At 48.5% G+C, this 19996-nt stretch overlaps 1 protein-coding gene across 1 annotated transcript; it reads right to left on the minus strand.

The window, feature by feature from the left end:
- Positions 1 to 13268: 13268 nt before the first annotated feature.
- LOC139703133 (doublesex- and mab-3-related transcription factor C1-like) lies at positions 13269 to 15786 on the minus strand. The gene is made up of 6 exons (XM_071606070.1): positions 15566 to 15786; positions 15327 to 15484; positions 14960 to 15018; positions 14570 to 14660; positions 13547 to 13683; positions 13269 to 13439 (listed from the first exon to the last, which is right to left on the minus strand). The coding sequence occupies exons 1-6, from the start codon at positions 15784 to 15786 to the stop codon at positions 13269 to 13271; spliced, it is 837 nt and encodes a 278-aa protein (XP_071462171.1).
- Positions 15787 to 19996: the final 4210 nt, after the last annotated feature.

The raw sequence follows: 19996 nt of genomic DNA on the forward strand, positions 1-19996 counted from the left end.
GGTGTTGTAAGTATTTTCCATGAGGACGTGTTCCTTTTTTAATCAGAGAAAGAAGCCACCTCTTTATCTTACTGAGGAACAGAACATGACTCTCCTCAAATGGGACCCTACTGCTTGCAAGGTAGAGGTCTATGTCATTATCCCAGCTTCAGGTCCCTTGAAAATGTCCTGAACCCACAGATCCATGTCACCTCTCATCAGGGTCCTCAGTGAGCTTTATGGTTTAGGCGCTCCTATGCGTGGGGCTTATAAGGGAAAAGGGTTTGTGCTTAGACTTCAGAAATATTTTGATCACTGGGAGCACAGCTTCAAGGAGTGAAAGAAAGAAGTGTTCCCCTCAGGATTTCCTAAAGAGAAAATAATTTTTAACTGTAGAAGAAACGATAGATGCTCTCCATCCCTTCCTGAATTCCCATGATTCCATCTGGAAAATTACTGTCATTCTGAAAGATCTCCCTTCACTGATTTAGTACTGTGGTTGTGCTGGTGATGAGTTCTCTTCATTTGTTGAAGTTCAAAACCAGTTTTTGATGTGGTGAAATTTGCACTACATAAAATTTACCATTTTACGTGTCCAGTTCAGTGGCACTAGGTGCAGTAACGTCTTTGTATGACCATTACCACCCTCCACCTGCTGAATGTTTTTATCCTCCCAAACTGGAACTGTATAACCCTGAAACCACAGTTCCCCATTCCCAGTACTCCCCATCCTGTGGAATCCACCATTCCATGTTCTGTCTCTCTGGATTTGCCCACTCTAGGGAATTCAGAAAAGTGGATTCAACAATGTTTGTCTCTTTTTCGACTGGCTTGTTTCACAAAGTTTAATGTCTTCAAGGTTCATCCATATTGCAGCCTATGTCGGGATTCCAGTCCTTTCTCAGGCTGAATAAGATTCCGTGGGATGCATCAATCACATCTTGTTTATCCCCCATCCGACAATAGATATCCATCGTTCCACCTTTTGGCTAGTGTGAGTGATGCTGCTTTGAGTGTGGCTGTGCAAATATCAGTCCTTGGGGGTATATACTCAGAAGCGGAATTGCTGGATCGTCATATACTAAGTCTAGCTGAGCTTTTTCAGGGGCTGCCGTACTGTTCTCCACAGTGACTGTACCATGCTACGCTTCCCACCAGCAATGCACAATGGCTCTAATGTCTCTGCGTTCTCAACAACATTTGCTGTTATTTGTTGTTTTTGTTTCAGTTTGGTCTTACTGATTTATTTATCTATTTGTTTGGGTCCATTGTCACTCTGATTGTTTGAAGTGTTACCCCATTGTTTTGACTTACATTTCCTTGATGGCAAGTGGTGCTGGGCATCTTTTTTTGCACTTACTGAACATCTGTATAACCGACCTTAGAGGAAAACAAAGATCATTCGAACACATTATTGAATGCATGGGTAGGAAATGTTTTCAGTAGCTTGAAAGTATTTTCTCCCATTCTCTGGGCTGCCCTTTCACATTATTGATAGTGTCCTTTGAGGCACAAAAGTGAAAATAATTTTATCTCACTTTCACTTTTGAGAATATTTTCACACATATGGATAGCTAGCCTGGCAGTTAGCTCCCTTTCAGCCCTTCTCGGAGTTTCTCCATCTTTGGTTTCCGTAGATGGTCATGACGAGTTTCCTGGAGGGATAACTGTGGCTTCTTTGGAGGTGAGGTGCTCTTTTTCTTGATGGTTTTTGAGATCTCTCTTCATCTCTGCATTTCTACGGCGCAGTGATGATATGTATGGCATGGTTTTCTGATCCTACTGGGCTTCACGGAGCGCTTCCTAAATCTGTGCCTCTGTGTCTTTGGTCAGTTTTGGAAAATTCCCCTCTATTATGAATTCAAATTTTGCGTCTCTCTCTCTCTCTCTCTCTCTCTCTCTCTCTCCCTCGTCCTTATGAGACACAAATGAGTATGTTAGACCTTATGCTTGAATCCTCAACCCTCTCTTCTCTGTAGTCCTTTCCTTTGTGTCTCTGTGCTTCATTCCAGATACGGTATTTTACCTAGGGTCGATTTACCCATTTAGGTCCCTTCTGGTCTAAAGAACTGTGATCATTCATCTTATGGGTCAGCTTGTCTGGATCATGGGCCACCTGGACATCTGGCTAAACTCTAGATATGGGCGTCTGTGAGGGTGTTTCCTGAAGAGGTGGGCGATTTTATCTGTAGAAGGAGCAATGTGGCTTTCTCTGCCCCATGTGGGCAGGCATCATCCAGTCACTTGAGGTCCAGAAAGAAAAACCAAGGCAGAGGAAGGTTGGAGTCACCTTTTCTCTGCCTGAGGGCATGAGCTGTGACATGTGTCTTCTCCTGCCCCCGGTGTTCCTGGTTCTCAGGCTTCAAACTGCCTGGAGTCTGCCCTGTTGACTCTTCAGCACTCAGATCTTTGATCTGTACCAGCGGCCTTCCTGGGTCTGCAGCTTGCAGAGGGTGGATCATGGGTAGTCTCTGCCTCCATAATCACTTATAATAAATCATACATATGCTTTGTTGCTTTTGTTTCTCTGGAGATACAGGCCAATACAGATACAAAGGACTGCCTGCTCCGTACATTCTACTCTCATGTTTGAGCTTGATGTGGATTTACTAATGTGTGCTGTATTTTTCCTCTTCCAAATGTTGTAACTCTTCCTTTCCCAAATATCCTATGTCATACTAATGGGTTCTTTTTCCACCAGGAATGTCATTCTTTTCTCTTAGGTCCTTAGACACAGTAAATTTAGATGTGTGTGTGTGTGGGGGGGGGGTTGCTGTGCGTTTTAATTAAGGTGTACCATTCCCTCTCACTTTTATTAATTTCTCACCATATTCTAAATCTTTTTTAGAGCATCCTGGGCAGCCCCAGTGCCCCAGCCAGCCTAGTTACTATCACATGCTAGGAGGAGGTGGCACAGCTGTGAGCAGGGGCTCTTGTCACCATCACTGCCAACTTGAGCAGGGAGACCCAAACCCTTCAGCCTCTGGTCTTGCCCTTCCTCAGTGCTGCTAACAACAAGTCCAGTCCTGTGGCCAGCAGCAGCAGTGGCCGCAGAGGTGCAGGCAGTGGTGGCCCAGGTGGCCTCTCCTTAGTGGCAGCTCCTGCTGGAGGGGGCAAGATCATCCCAAGGAAAGTTTGGGGCACAGTAAAAATGGTTCAGTAGAAGAAAGGGATATGGTTTCGTCAATGGGGCTGGCGCTAAGGAAGATGTATTTCCATGCCAGATTGCCACAAAGAAGGCTAGCCCCAGGAAGTAACGTCGCAGTGTAGGGAATAGAGAGATGTTGGAGTTTGATGCTGTTGGAGGCCGGGGGAGGGTGCAGGCGCAGCAGAGGTCACCAGCCCAGCAGAAGTCACCAGCCCTGATGGAGTTGCCAGTGTGAAGCCGTTAGTATGCACAGAAGAAACCATCATGGACGCTATCTCTGTCCACGTCATAGGGGTCCTCCACACACTTACCCGCAGAATTACCACAAGGTGAGTGAGGGGAAGGAGAGGGCAGGCCCGAGGATGGCGACCCTGTAACAGATGAAAGTTCCCACCTTACTACCCACAGAGACCTTATGGCCCTCGACCACAGCGTTCCACCCTCCTGTGCAGGGAGACATGACAACCCCAGGGTGCAGGGGAGTGAGGTAGACCGGTGAGACTGGATATGAATTGGTGAGCTGCATGTGCGCTGCTCACCCAAGACAGCCCAGAGAGGGCTGCGATGAAGAGGTTAAGGAAAGCAGGGACACGAGACCAAAGTTTAGCAGCCATGTCCACAGAGGTACTGCTGCAACTCAAGGGCCCAGACAGATGCCCGGGCAGTCCCTAAACCACAAGATGCAAGTGATCCACCAGAGGAGAATTCATGCACTCCCAAGGCCCAGCAGAGCCTGGAGGACAAAGGTCGGATTGCCACCTCTACCCTCCTCAGGTTTAGTTTCTCACAAGAAGGGATGAATGGGATATTCCCCCAGGAAGAAATGAACAAAAGGTCAGAGCTGAGGACCTTATGGGCTTGCTTTTTGCCCATTGGCCAGATCAACAGAAACACCTGCATTATCTATGCACTATGTTATTCTTTTAATTTATCATTGGTGTTTTTTAACCTAAAGATGTCTCTTTTTGATCATCACAAACGTGTTTTTTTTCCTAAAAAGACGTTTCCCCCCTCAATACACCTTTAAAGGTTCTGAAATCGTTTTGTGCCTGATGAGTTGATAGATTTTTGCCCATCATTTTTATTTGCAATAAAACTTTACAACTTGGTGTTTTCAAAAACTCAACAGACTGCAAGCAGCTGTTAATAAAGGTCTTGAGTAGTTAAAACCACCTAAACAAAGCCCCCTTGTGAGTGTTATTTGAAGATTTGGTTGATTTTATATTCTTCCAGGGCAGATTTTCAGTGGCAACTTCGTGGAGATTGAGGGCAGGGCATTAGCCTTCTGCAATGACCTTCATGTGTCATCAGAGACTAAGCCCTTATGAATGACTCGGATCCCACAAAGCTGCTCCATACTCACTGTCACCCAGTAGAGCACGGAACCATTACCCTTGGCAGGTTGTAGACTCTTCTTTTGTCATCCTGGCCTTAAGAGGCTTCGAGAAGGACTCCTTTGCACTCAGCTTTCTCTGCCCATCTTGGCAAACATCGCTCAGCCGGTAGCAGGCTGCTATCTGTCTGTTTGCAGCACCAAAGGATCTTGGCTTGGCCATTTTTCACCAGCTGGCTAGTGATTTGAGAAATGTTGGTTTCCTTGTGTGTACCAGTTCTCTAGGTATCTCAGTGGGAAGGACGATCCGAATTCCATAACCAAGGCAGGAGGAAAGACATCCAATTCAATACTTTCTCCTGGTTTTCTGCGTATGATTCCATGGCTGCAAAAATTGAGGATGGAGTTCTCAACTATAATCCTGGGTTAGGTGCACATTGTTACCTCTGATCTCTGCAAGGTACCGCCTGGGTTTGGATTGTTCCTTGAGTCCCTTTTACCCACATTACTTTTCTCCTCTGACAGAGGCCTAACAGTCTCAGGAGTTTCATGTCTACTGCTGTGTTGGAATCTGTTCTTGTAAAATGTGGACCATTTTGTGATATGCGTGTGTTGTAAACCCACATCCAGGTGTTCTGCGTATCTCATCCTGCTTCCGCTAGGTAGTAATGCCATCATTGTGACATTCTTACTCTAGTCAGCAGAGTGACCCAAAACCATAGCTGAAACCATACCCACAAATTTGTGTGACACGAATGCTTAGTTGTATTTTACGTCACCTGTTAGGTACCGGGGATTGTGAGAATCACAGAACCATCCTTCCACTCCACTCTCAAACTACAACTAGCCTAAAATAAAGAAGTTTATTTAAATCATACCTGATCGTGTATTAAATTAATTTCTTCTGGAACAGTGACTTCAACACTTAAAGCGACCCTCTGATCTGTACAGAGCTTGAATGCTGTCACTTTCTTCCTCAGAACAAGAAGAAGCCGGACAAAATGAAAGTGGATAGCTTCTCTTGAAACAGTCAGGTGACTGAGGTCACAAAGCCAACTGCTGCCTGGAAATCTGAGGTCCCAAACGTTAAAACAGTTTGGTATTTGTGCATTCATAGGCAGACTGAAGAAATGGAATAGAAAATCTGGAAATAGACTCACACGCACAGGGAAATTTAATGCACGACCAAGATGATTTCTCCAATCCGTGAGGAAAGATGTGTGTGTGGTGTGTGTGTGTGTGTGTGTGTGTGTGTGTGTTCTTGGTGCTTAAGAAAAAACAAAAGCAACCACAGGGGACATACACCTTCCCTCTTACCTCTTTTTAGGTGTTCAGTTTAGTAATATTAAGTATACTCACATCATTGCAGAACAAGTTTCCAATGCCCCCTTTCATGTCACTCTTCTGAAACGCTATTGAACACCAACTTCCCTTTCCCCCTCTCCTTAGCCCCTGGTATCTATCATTCTGCTCTCCAACTCAATGAATCTGAGTACTCTGGACATGTTCTACAAGTGTAATCCCACAACGTTTGTGCCTTTGTGACCGGCTTACATCTCATCACCTAGCCTGAGTTCCTCAAGGTTCATCCATGTCCTAGCATGTGTGCAAATTCCCTCCCTTTTCAAGGCTGAATGATATTCCCTTCCATATGGACTCCCCGTTTTGCTCATCCATTCACCTGTCATTGGGCTACTGGGTTGGCTTTCGTGAGTGATGCTGCTTCAAACACAGCCACTTGAATGTCTGCTTGATACCTTGCTTTCAGGCTGGGGGGTTATATACCCAGTAGGGGGAATCACAGGATCACGTGGTGGTTCGGTTTTTCAGCTTTCGAGGAACGTGAGTACCCTTTTTCAAGTCTGCAGTGGTTGGCATCCTCACCAGTACTCTCCAAGGCTTTCAATTTCTCCTCATCCTCGCTAGCACCTGTTTTCTTATTGTGTGAGAGCAGTCATCCTAATGGGGGTGATGCGAATTCTCATTCTGGATTAGATGCATATGACCTTGATGCATAGTGACCTGGAACATCTTTTCTGGAGTTTCTCAGCCATTTGTTCCTCATCTTCAGAGAAAACCCAACTCTAGTCCTTTGCCCATTTTTTTTTTAAACTGGGTTAGAACTTTTGTTTTGAGTTGTGGGACTTCACCATTCATTCTGGATGTCAACCATTTTTCAAATACATGATATGGAAACACTTCCTCCCATCCCATAGTTTGCCTGTTTTTAAGATTTGTTCTTTTTAGATATACATGACAGTAGAGTGTGTTTTGACATATTATGCATACATGGAATATAACTTATTGTAATCAGGATCCCATTCTTGTGGGTGTATATGATGTGGAGTCTCACGGGGGATGCCTTCATATACGAACATAGTAAAGTTATGTCCGGCTCATTACACTATCTTTCCTCTGTTCTATTCCCTTGGCCGATTTTCTGACTTCATACCCTTTAGAAATCCATAGTCTTGTAACGTGTGCTTTGAAACCAGGAAGTGTGAGTCTTCCAGATGTGTTCACACACACTCTCGGTTTGTATTTGGAGTCGTTCAGCTCTTCACCTGTGTCTCCTTTCAGCTTGTCAAAGACGTTTGCGACGGGCATTTCAAATTCTTTGTCAGGCTGCTCATATGTCCCTGTTTCTTGAAGGTCAGCTTCTGGAAGTTGTTGGGTTCTTCTGATTGGCCCATGTTTCTGTGCTGACTTATATGTCTTGCACTCTTCTGTTGGCACTTGGGTATTTGAGGAAGCCACCGCTTCTCCCCATCTTTTCATTCTGGCTCAGTGCATAGGAAGAGGCTCTCCAATTGGTGGAGGTTCAATGACCCCTGCTCCAACCTTTTCTGATCTCTCTCTTCCCCAGGTGCCTGCCTATGGAACTGCATGCAGCTCCTGAAGCCTGCTGGGCTGTCTTCAGGGCCTTCCAAACTCTGTCTCAGGTTGCTTCCGACTTCCAAGTCAGGAGAGACAGAATCTATATCAACACGCAGGCCTCAGATGTGCCAGAGCATTGGATGACGGACATGATTTTCCTGGAAGTCCCAGGACAGGAGCCCGCTATTAAAGATTTCCTCCCGGTTGCTCTAGACTGTGTAGAATAGAGGGTGGGCACTAGAGCTATGCCCCGTTCTGGGAATACACCTTTCAGTAGAAACATCTCCTCCTCTGGCTCCTCCATCTCCTCCGCCTCCTGCTCCTCCTCCTTTTTTTTTTTTTTTTTAACCGTGGCCAATGTACTGTGCCTTCACACTTGATCTCTACACTTCTCACCCGTGTGCATGGGTTTCTCTACCACCGTCATGCTAATGCCACTCCCGTGGGGAACCCCTAACTCTGGCTCACACCACAAATGGGTATAAATTACAAAATGGATTGCAGTCTAAAATGTAAAGTGTGAAACCATGTAAGTGTTTCAAGTGTCAATCCTCTGTAACTTAAGAATGGGAAATCTCCAGGAGAAGTAAGTCAATGTATTGATAAAGATGACAGAATAAACATGAAATGAACCAAAACACCACGACGTAAAAAATGTTGCACGGCAATAGGGGGAAATGTTTTGCAATTTACATCAGAGAAAGAGGCAACTCTCCCAATATATCCCTGAGATATAAAGGAGTGTTTTGTAGAGGGAAAAGAAAGCTGAGTCTCTGTAGAAACTGGGCCAAAAATATAAATTAAGAGAGCCTAGCCAAAAAAGAAAACAAGAATGACTGTGAACCACACGAAAAAGTTGTGCAATGTCAAGAGATATGCAAGCTAAAATATACACTAGCATGTCATTTGTCACCTATGGGGTGAACACAATCAAAACTTCTGGCAGCTCTCCTGGTGAGGCACTGGGAAAATTTCTGCTGTCAGATATTGATGGGGAATGGATAATGACACAACCTTTCTGAAGGGGGATTTGACAGTAGTGAGCAAGATACCCTGTGATTTTTACCCTTTAAGCAGCAATAATACATCTACAGATCCATTCCAAAATATAGCAATAAAAATAGTAAAGATTATGTCAGTGCAGCCAGGGTTTGTAACAGCAAGTAGAGAAAGAGTCAAAGCATCCATCAACATAAGATTATTGGACTATGCCATGGCACATCCATTCTGTTGATATTGAAAGGAATAAGGGGTGTCTCTGCAGAGCACTATGGAGTGATCTCACAGATATTTATTTTCACATTGGGTAACTGCTTCTATTCATGTGGCTTAAGCACTTCACTACATGCATTCCATTGTGGCTCGCACATCCGTTCGCTGAAAGAACACGGTAGCAAAAGCAACACTTTTGAAAAGGCGATTCAAGCATTTGGCTCTGAACACTTCACAAGGCCCCTTGTCGTATGGTCAATGCATCCATTCCCTGAAATAACACTGTTCTCCATCTGGTGAGCAAGTATTTGCAAGGATGTGTTTTAAAGTGGGAAAAAAAAAAGAAGGCAAACAGAGGAGTTTGTGGACCCTGTGTAGCATGGATCTAAGCACCAGGAGGGAAAGAAAGAATGTCTCTCTGTCTCGTGAGAGATACAAGTGCAGGGCCCAGGTGACACCAGTGGCCCCCATTCCCTTATCCTTTAAGAAATCTGGGGAATGCACCCCTGTATGGGCTTCGCCAATCCTGGCATCCCTCCCGTGCACGTCTACCCACTTTGGCCCCCTCCAGTAGTGCACCTTCCCACATAAGCACTTTTGGCTGTTCCTTCAGCTCAATGTTTGTCCCAAGCCCTTCCATTTGAGGGGTTAAAAATAGTACTTTCCCACATACATGTGTGAAGCCGTTCGTGGTTAGAGACCAGAAGTCACAACCCTTTGTGTGCGTGCATTGTTCACGTGGCCTACTCTGGAAGACTGGTCTCCCTGGGCCAAGGTCAAAATCAGAGGAGTGCTGGAGCCAGCTCCTACTGGACCATACATGCTGACTGTTACATTTTCAGGCTTTTGAGAGCCAGTTGTTGAATACAGCCCTTATGAAAAGCCCAATCATATGAAGTAACGATCACATCCTCTAGATGGGAAACAAAGGTAATACTTGCTTGAAATTCACCAATCCCTAATCATTCTCCTGCACCTCACTATCATCTATGTTCTCGAGGTTATTTACAGTTATTGCATCTCAATGGTGGAAATGTGTGTCCTCCCCACACACCATTCACTGGTATCCCTTTTGGATCCCACAAGCAGCAAAGGGGACAGTGCCAGACATCCCCCCACCCTCCCCTAACCCCAGAGACCCCGTTGTTAACTCTTCACCTACCAGGTGAGATCGAGTCACTCTGGAGGCTCAGATAGGGTGGGTATGCTCAGGCCTAGCTAAAGTGGTGACATAACCCAAGAGATTCAAGACATAACTGTTAAAGTGCTCTTTACCGTGATGTTTTCAACCTGTCAGCTGGGGTGGTACGTGACAAAATGAGAAACACAAGAACACGTGATAGTGAACATTTACAAAGGCGTCCTGAGGTTCCCCAAACACACCAGAAACAGCCTGTGCTAAACTTTACAGAAATCCATGTGAGCGTGCACATTCACGTGCCTATGTGTGTGCGTGTGTGACAGCTGTGTCAAGTCTGAAAACAGCCCTGCATGTAAAGGATGGTGAGCCTCAAGAAACAGAGAGGGCCTCACTCCTTGCCCCCACTTCTGCACGTTGTTTCTCTTTTCTTCCCCTTTCTCCTGCCGTATCCTTTTACCAACATACACCTGCTCTTGTACCCAACCCATCGTGGGGTCCATGGTGTGCCTGGGACATAGTTGCATGGTAGGGTCTTGGGCTTTCTCCAGTACTTCTGCTCCCTCCCTTCAGGAATATGGGGAACCCTTTATCTGTCACTGGTGTAGGAGGGCCTTGGACCATTTATGCACGTAACACATCTAGGAAGAATCGGTTGTATGAGACGGACTTCCATCTTGCTCTGAGTCCTCAGTGATGTGTGCATGCTTGTTTCGCCCCTCCCCATCGCACAGAGAATAGGAGAAACCTGACTTCTTGGGGCTCCAAAACGAATGAAGAAACAGACAAATAAAACACCAAATGAACAACAAGAAGATGAGTGCTCGTGATTCCATGTCATCTCCATCAATCTGTCTGGAGTAAAATCAGGGCAGGGAAGGACATGGAGACGTAACAAGCATGGGGAAAAGGCCAAGTCCAGGAGTGTCTAGCTGAGCTTCCTTGCCTGCCTTGTGGGGGGCGGGGCAGTTCCTCCATTTTTTTTAGAACATCAGCAGAGGATAGAGGAACAGGTGCAGGGAAGAGACATCTGATCGATGACTACATACTGTGACCTTGGGTGGGAAATAGAGGGGCCACGTGCTTTTGAAAAGGCCTTCTGACTGCTGCTGTTGCTTTGAGGTCTGAACCCTTCGTTTGATGCCTTATAAGAATAAATCACCAGCTAATTTAGGGCCTGACAAAGACAAGGCACTTTCCCTGATATTTGCTCAAATTTCCCATGAAAATGCTGATGTGAGTCACTTTCCCTCCTTGAATGGGTTTCCTCACAGATTCCATGGCAAGAATAATGCTTCTTTGAGGCTGGGGTTGTGGCTCAGTGGCAGAGTGCTTGCCTGGCATGTGTGAGGCCCTGGGTTCGATCCCCAGCACCACACAAAAATAAATAAATAGATTAGATAGATAGATAGATAGATAGATAGGTAGGTAGATAGATATAAAGGTATTGTGTCCATCTATAGCTAAAAAATTTTTTAAGAATAATGCTTCACTTGCAGAGTTGTTGTGAGTTTGTATGTGCTTAGCACAGAGCGAGCACAGAGCAAGTATGAGGTGGTGACTCTCCCTTATATTTCGTGGGTCCTTCAAAAGTTGGGCCCAGTTCGAATTCGTTTCCCCCCTTGGATCCTTCTTGTCCCGATTGGCCTCGATTTCCCCCACTGTAAAGTTCACCTTGGACTAGAAATGCACTGGTTTCCCCACAGCCAAGATTGTCCAGCAGCACTGTTTGTTCTGGCCCACAGGAACAGGGCTCAAAGAGGAAACCCGTGCCACTGCTCACAAATGGAGTCATTTTACCTCGAAATCCAGAGTCCCATCTTCTCTTGAAAAAAGCAGTAGGTTGGGCAACAATGAGCCCACCTTCTTGCATGGAAGCCCTTGGCTGGAGCCCCACGGCAGTTGCCCCTCATGCACTCTCACTTGGCCACAGCCCGCCTGGCCTCTGCTCTGCTCCTTGACCTGATCGGCCTGATCCCGCGGGCACGGTGATCCGTGGCCCTCCAGACTACTGAAAACAGTCTGTTCCAGGCAGAGGGTGGGTACTTCATCACCCAGTGGATAAATTTGCTACTCCTTCCCCTCTACCATGCCCTTCTCTAGCCTTGTGAAAACCCAAGTGACTCTCACTTCCGATAATGTGAACTGAAACAGACCGTTAGGGTGGGGATAGTCTAGGTTATACTGTGGTAACAAACAACCCATATTTCTCAGTGCCTTACAACAACAAGGGTTTATTATTTGTTCACACACACAAACCTAGACGCAAAGTGAAAACATCTTCCTGTTTCCACATGCATGGGTGCGTACATGGGTGCACAGGTAAGTGCACAATCACAAGACACATGAAAACACTGGCATATGAACCCACTCAGAACCCCGCTGACAGATTGATTGCGCAATCCTGTTTTTATAAGACACATAAAAAGGCCCCAGCATCCAAAGGAATAAGGGATGGGAAGGTACAAGAATACCCAACCTCAATCAAAGAGTTGCCCCACATCATAAAAAGGGTCTGAAAGCTTATAAAACACCTGAAGGCTTAAAAAAAGACGTTAAGCATTTTGGACATTAAACATTTTGCACATTCAGAAACAGGATACCCAAATAGGCAGTGCTGTGGCGAGGCCTCCTCCGCGGGGCTCTTAGGTCAAGAGGGAGATGCACCCCAGATGTCCGATAGGCAGTGACACCGAGCTGGCAGGCCTGGGTCGCAGAGGAGGGCTGGGAGCCTGGAGTCCTCTCTCTCCTGCAGGAGCTTCAGAGGGAAAGGAAGGGGGCAGGGTCAGGTCACATACAGGTCCCCGCCCAGCTCCCCCCTCCCTTTCTGCCCAACCCAATCACAGATCTGCTCCCTGGGAGTATGGCACTGGCCCCTTCCAAGGGGTCTGATTTTCCCAATCTCCAGTCTCGCCTCCCACCCCATCCCACCGTCACAGCCACCCCCACCACATCTCTTTGGAGCAAGCCTGGGGTCTCTGAATAAGGTCTCTGAATAATGAGGTCAGAAACAGTGCCTGGCTCTGCACCGCCCACGCTGGCTGGTCTGGTCTCCCAAGCCCAGCCTGCCAGACACGCGTGATCAGCAACCTCTCCAGCCCCATCCCCTCCTCTTCCAGCACTTCCTCTCACACCATGATCCGCGCACCGTTTTTGTGCAGCATTGCCCAGCCTTCCCTCCCAGGCTCCCTGGGTGTTTAACCCTCCTGGGAGCTCCTCCAGCCCTTCCACTCTGGGGCATGTCTAAAACACCGCTTGGGAAGGCATCCAGCCTCCGGGTCCAGGCTGCAGTTCCCTGAAGTCAGGGACCAGATCTCCTTCCGGAGGAGAGGCCCTTGTCACCTCCTTATGCCTTCCTCCCCAGACTGCAGCACACCGCAGGGGACTGGAGCGTGGGCCTTGGGCTGGGAGGCAGGAGACCCCGAGCTTCCATATGATGTGCTGAGCATCATGGCAAGTCCCAGCCTCCCTCAGGGCCTCCGTGCCAGGGACATTGGACCCACACATCCTGCCTTCCCAGTTAGAAGCAGCTCACCACAACGTGGCCCCGCCTCCATTTCCCAAGGGTGCCCACCTCATGTTCACCCTTCAAGGAGCAAGCTACCTGGTGGGCTGCAGGGCTGGTGCAGGGTCATGGAATCAGGAGGGTCCCAAGAAGAGTTTTTCAGAGCCAGCAGAGCCTCGGCTGCCTCCAGCTTCCGCTGCCACTCCAAGGCGGCAGAAAGGGAAGCCTGTTCGGAGGCATTGGAGACCTGCAAAGGAAAGGGGTGTGAGAGCATGGGGGCTGGGGAGCCACACCTCCTCCCACCAGGACAAGCGCCCCTTCAGCCCCCAGTTCCCTCGAGCCCCCACCCCCCACCCCCAAGGCCTTCTGCTCTTCCCGACCACTAAGCACGGTCCCTCCCAGGGTCTGGAGCCCGCTTCTTTCCCAGGACCTGTGGCTGCAGTAGAAGAGGGTCAGGGGTGGCACAGGGCTGGAGGAGCAGACTCGAGCATCTGGAAACAAGGAGAGGAGAGGCCAGGGGATTAAACCCTCTGGCGGACACGCACCACCAGTAGACAGAGAGGGCAGGACTTTGCAATATCAGGATGTGGGAATCCCAGTGACCGCGGGGCCATCGGTCCTCGTGGCTTGGGCAAGTCCTTTCTCCGGCTTGGCCTGTTTTCCTTCCTGTACACCCTTTTCCCCAGACACAAATTCCTACTGGCCTCTTCCCTCCAGGGCCACCGCGAGGGTGATGGGCATCGCACCACAGCTGTCTGAGTTTTCATGTGCAAAGCACCTGGAGAGATGGGATTGCTGTTCCTTGCTGGGGCTGGCTCTTGCCTCCACTTCACACAATCCCCATGGGTCTCAAAGGACAAGCCTGGCTCATCTTCAGGAAGCCTTCTCTACTGGCCTCTGGCCTTGCCCCTCATCACAGCCCCTTTTTTCCGCCAAGAGGACCGGTTCTCCCACCCATCTGTTTCCTGTGCAACAACAGTCCTCGCATCTTGCAGACCTACTGCATGGCAGACCTCGTGCTAGTCGTCTTTCCAATGCTGGGGGCGTAGGGTGGACTTTTTCCCTTCACACCCGCTAGGAAAAGGGGGCTCTGGGCCATAAAGTCATCTGTCCAAGGTATCACGAATAGGAAATGGCAAGGCTGGGAGAGTCCAGACTTTGCCCTTCAGTCTAAGAGGCTGCCTTCCCCTTCTCCTCCCCCTCTTCCCCCCCCCCCGCACCCCTCCTGCTCATCCTGCTCTTCCTCCTCCTGCCTCCCATGGCACCAAGCACGAGCTTGGGCACACAAGAGCACAAGGCACAGCCGGCTTCGTGGTCCTCGTTCTACTCACATGCTGGGCAGGACAAGGTGCCTGTGGGGCTCCCCAGAAAGAGAACCAGTCAGCTGCTGATCCAAGGTCGCCAGAGAGTAGGGCACAGATGGAGGTTCTGGGGGCCCATTGAACGGCTCAGGCCCTTGGGAGCCCTCCTGCAGGGGCAGAGATCACAGAGTGGAATCAGGCACCAGGCCGGCTGTGGCAAGAGGAGGTATGAGCATGTTTGGGGACAGAGACAGGAGCCTAGGATGTCAGGCTCCGAAGACCTCGAAAGACTGGCCCGTCTTACCTTTCTTTTTACCTCAGGGGATACTGAGGCCCCGGGGACAAGTGACTTTTTTCCCCAGGCCACACAGCAAGTCAGTGGCAGGGTTGGAAATGGAACCCATGGCTTCGGGACCCAGCAGTGGCTGGGTGGCACCCTCCCCGGCTGGCAACAGCCTCTCCTTACCTCCTGCGGGGGTCCGCAAGTGAGGGCCTCAGGCTGGGTCATGGTGTTGTCCCTCCCGGCTGTAAAAGACCAGGGACAGCTTTCATGAGCTGGCCAGACCCACCACCACCCTGGCCAGACCCGATATGCCCCCCCCCCCCCCCGAGGTCGCATCTTGTCATGGGCCTTTTTGAGCCACCACACCTGTCCTCCCTACAAACTCTTGGCAGGTAATGTGAGTGGGTCAAATCCTCGGACCATCGAAGGCCCAGGTACTCCTTACCCCAGGTGATGCTGTGATTTGGTGGTAGGACTGGCCACAGAGCTGCTCAGGCTTCCTCTACCCAGACTCAGACCTCCCTCCCTGGCAGGAGACACTCCTACTCACCCGGGATGCCTGCTTCCAGGGCCAACTTCTTGACATGGAGGTGCGATCTGGGGGCTGCAGCCATGGTCTTTATCAGTCCTTGAGCCAGGTGCCTCTTGAGCCGTGCGCCCCGCTCCCTCTTCAAGGCACTCAGAGCAGGCAAGGCCCTGTGCTGCTCCCTAAAGTGGTGGATAGAAGGCTGAGGGTTAGTTGCATGCAGAGGAGGCCTGACCCCTCCCCTTGTCAGACACCATACTCACGAGAAGAAGGCACAATTGTGACACTTGCAGGCCCGGAAGAGGCAGAAATGCTTTTCGCCCCTGATTTTGGTAGTGATGCCATGGTTGTGGCAGCGGTCACAGCGACCTATAGCTCTTCTGGGGCCAAGTTCAATCCCCCACGGGGCTCCGGTCTCACGCCCTGTGGTACATTTGGAGTCGGAGGGGCAGCAGGGCACAGCAGGTATGTCTTTGGGCTCCATGGTTCTAGGGTCAGGAGCGGAGATCAGAATGGCCACACCATCCCCTATCCCTAGTGTACTCGCTCTGCCCTTGGAGAACCCCATCTCAGGTGGCTGGATTCTTCTTCTCCATCCTGCTCACCACATGAATCAATTTGCCCTCCCTTCTTTCCCCATGGCTCTCTCCAACCTTCACCCGACCTCCTTACTCATGTAGCCTCCTCCCCAGGAAGCCCCGCTCTCATGTCACCTCCTCTCTTCAACCTCTTGGCACGGGTCCCTCATGTGTTCAATCTGATCATGATTCTCCTTGCTTACCTTCACTCCGCCATGCATCCCGTTTTCAGGCACACACATGCACACCCACATCCCCTTTGGGACAGTTACTGCTGCCCCCTTTTAATGCAACATCCATCCTGAGCTCTGCTAAACCCAAATATTATTAATCCTCGCGTCCCCTTCAGCACCCAGTTGTCTTCCTAACCTCCTGCACCCGTTCCCTCCCGCACAGGATCTCACAGGCCCTGCGCTCAACTCATAGCCTCATGGATGCCCGACATTCAGTTTCCTCCTCCCTCACACTCCATTCTGGTTTCTCTTGCACCCCACCTTAATCTTAATTACTCCCCTGCTCGCCCTTTAAGCTGATCACCCCTTTGCACCCCACAGAGTCATGTCCTTCTCTTGAACCCCTGACCCTCTTTCCACTTTTATTTTCCTTTATTTCTTCATTCATTCCCAACCCTCTTCATTCAACAGATGTTTGCTGAGCCCTCCATGGGGTGCCAGGTCCTGTCCTAGCCAACAGGCAGCCCCTGGGGGCACTAATTTTCCTCTTGGACCAACACTCCCGCTCTGCTTTCATTCAAACCCACGCCTGACCTCCACAGCCCCCCAGCAATCTTCCACTCCCCTCTCCACAATTCGACAGTTGTGCTTGCGCCCACGATCTTCTCTTCCCTGTCTTCCCACAGCCCTCACTGCTTGCCCACTCTGACCTCTCCAGAGGGCATGATCCCACCTCCTCACCAGCCCAATCATTCCCATCCTGCCCCACCTCAGAACCAAAGGCATGGGCATTCGCCCTGCCAAAGGGGCCAGATTTCAGGGATCGGGTGCCAGGACAAGGGACCCTCCCCAGATGGGTTCTGCTGGGGATAGGTGTGGGTGGCACCTCGGGATCTGATCGGTTACCCCCGCTGAGGTGGAGGAAAGGGGAAGGAATTGGCGATCTCAAGTGGGAGGGACGGAGAGAGGGAAGATAGAGGAGAAGGATGGAGAGGGAGGGTCGTATCCCTGATGCTGGCCTGTGGTTACCCCAGCCTCCAGAAGGTCGGGACTGATCAGTTGCTATAAGAGACCTGAGGGAAGACCCAGGTCCCTCTGCTGCTCCAGCTCCCTCTCCCTTTCCCGCCTTTCCACGAAGGCCAATGAGCTTCCAGCAGTGCCTTCTACCTCCCACCCCTGTGGCCGCTGGCCAATGAGCTTCGAGATCCACTGATGCTCCCGCACTGCATGACGCACCGCGGTCGCGCCCCCTCGCCTCCTAGTGGCTTCTTGCACCCACTTCACCAGGCAGGCCATTTGCTCCCAGGGTGGGGGGTGAGCTTTGTTCTCCCTACAGCTCTTTCCCAGACTAGCCTCCCTTTGAGGTGACACAGGTGCTCTGCCTGCATTTTCAACTCCTTTACTTGTCATGCTGTCAGTTCCCCTTCTCAAAATGCAGCACTCGATGTGTTGGCTAAGGCAAGAACCTACATCTTATTCATCCTGTCCAAACACATCTTTGCTGTTCTTTGTCTTTGGCTCTTCTATGTAAATACAAGTCAAGCTCTGCCTGTCAAGTTCCACTGGCGCGCTCTCACTGGTCATGGATTTGGATTGCAGTTTGACAGAATCTATGGATCAACTAAGCGGGTACTGAGAATCTATAGGATATCCATCCTTCTCACTCATCAACCAGGATGGTCTCTCCACTCATGTGGGTCTTGAGCGTTTTCATCTCTCACGTACCTTTCAATTTTGCCTTTTGTACACTCACATCTCTTGCTTCATTTATTGTCTTTACCCCAGGATGCTCTAGAGTGTTGCTGTCCTGGTGTTTGGTGCCTATTCACAATGGCAATCCTTTTTTTTTTGGATCGAGATGATAGAAATGCATCTGAATTTTTAACAAGCATATTGATCACAAAGTCAGCCATCATATCGAACACTATTGTATCTCAACCTTCCGATATAGATATTCTGGGATATCCCAGGAATCTGTGAGTATTGAGAATTCAATTGATCCTATGGGCTTCCTACAGTACCGGCTTTGCCACCCGGTGCAACATCTAACAGAGATGACAGATTTGGGCTTCTACAGATTGCTCCTGATTTTAAAGACAACACTGTCAGAATTTTCATGTAGAAACTGTCTCCCTGCATTTCCCCCTTCATGAGGTCATTCCTTCTTCCTTCCTTCCTTCTTTCCTCTCTCTTTGCTTCTCTCCATTCCTTCCTTCCACTTGCCTCCACTTCTTTCCCTTTAACCACATGCAGCAATGTCCCTTTCATTCCTCAGTTCAAAATTTCATCCTGCAAACTCAAGTAGATACTGCCTGTGTGGAAATCAACAAAGCAGTAGCCATTTAATCCATGAATACATTGACTGACCTGGATAGGTTTTTCCCCAACCTGGAGTAAAATTACCCTTACAACCGACAAAAACGTAGACACCGTAAGGGTATATCACAGCGAGTTTTCAAAAACTTAGATGTATGCATCTAATTAGCATCTAGAGCAAGCAACCCAATGACTCCATTAGCAATACAGACCTCTGGGATGCCCCCCTTCCATCTCTCGTTTTCTAATGCTGCGCCAGCTTTGCACTCCTAGGATAAAATGTCACTTAGGTATGCTTATATTATCTTTGCTTTATGCTGGGTGACTCAGCTTGCTAAAATTTTGCTTAGGATTTCTGTGTCTTGCTCATGAGGGAGATTGGTGTGATGTTTCTTTCTCTCAGGTTGGTTCCAGAATCAAGGTTCTTCTCCATTTGAAAGTGTGTGTGTGTTTGTGTGTGTGTGGGGGGGGCGGTTTGTGTGTGTGTGAGTGTGTGTATGAGAGAGAGAGAGAGAGAGAGAGAGAGAGAGAGAGAGAGAGAGAGAGAGAGAGAGTGTTTATGTTTGTGTTTAACTGTTTTGAAACTTTACTAAGAATTGTTCAGTAACACATCTGGGTTGTGGTTCCTTTACTTAGAAGCCTGTGTTCTTTTAATTTCAAACATATGCAAATAGAATATATAGACGCCCTACAAATAATCTCCAGGTCCATTACATTACACTAGACCAGTGGTCCTGGAATATGGGCTTGCATCAGATTTACCTACACAGCTCTTCAAAGCAAAGATCACAGACAGACATGGTGGTGCACACCTGTAATCCATCCCAGCAACTCAGGAGGCTGAGGCAGGAGGACAGCAATTTCAAAGGCAGCCTGAACAACTCAGCGAGGTCCTAAACAACACTGCAAGACCCTGGCTCTAAATAAAACATGAAAAAGGGCTGGGGATGTGGCTTAGTGGTAATGCACCCCTTGAGCTCAATTCCCAGAACAACAACAACAACAACAACAACAACAAAAAGACAAAAAAAATAAAAATAAAAATAAAAACACAGATCACTGGGATCCATATTTGTACTCTCAGATGTCAAGATCTAGGTTAGGACCCAGAATTCATTCTTTTAACCATTTCCCTGCTGTTTCTTCTGCTGCTGACGGACCAATGGAGAGTCCCTGTACAAGACAGGTCAACATAAGGTATTTTTCATTACCTAGCTCTCACCTGCAACCATTAATAACTTGGGGCCTATCTCAGCTCATACATAACCTCAGCCCACCTCCTCCTCCTCCTGATTATTCTCAAGCAAATACCAGGCATTACCTTATATGATCTATAATACTTCAGCATGTAACTCTTAATATATGAGAAATTTTTCTCAACTTCTCATTTGAAAACACAGAAATTTGAAGGGGGAACACAGAGAAAATCCTTCACCTGGATTCCCATAATCTTGTTGCTTTCTCTCTCAATTTTGTTGTTGTTTTGCTTAAGTGCTCAACACTTCACCCAAATACTTGAACATGTGTCTCCCAAGGACTAAGACATACCCATATGCAACCACAGCACCGTTATCACATTGAAGAGATTTAACAATGATACGGTGACATTATCCAAGTCCATGTTAGG

The sequence above is a fragment of the Marmota flaviventris genome, chromosome X (genome assembly GCF_047511675.1).
Source record: "Marmota flaviventris isolate mMarFla1 chromosome X, mMarFla1.hap1, whole genome shotgun sequence".
NCBI classification, from domain to species: Eukaryota; Metazoa; Chordata; class Mammalia; order Rodentia; family Sciuridae; genus Marmota; species Marmota flaviventris.

Bases quoted from the DNA above. Each gene is read 5' to 3' on its own strand.
- LOC139703133 (XM_071606070.1), bottom strand. From the start codon at position 15,786: ATGGAGCCCAAAGACATACCTGCTGTGCCCTGCTGCCCCTCCGACTCC. The intron at 15,019-15,326 runs GTGAGTAGGAGT...GGTCTTTTACAG, and splicing joins CCTGGAAGCAGGCATCCCGG to CCGGGAGGGACAACACCATG. The intron at 13,684-14,569 runs GTTCTCTTTCTG...CCTTGTTTCCAG, and splicing joins CTTGGATCAGCAGCTGACTG to ATGCTCGAGTCTGCTCCTCC.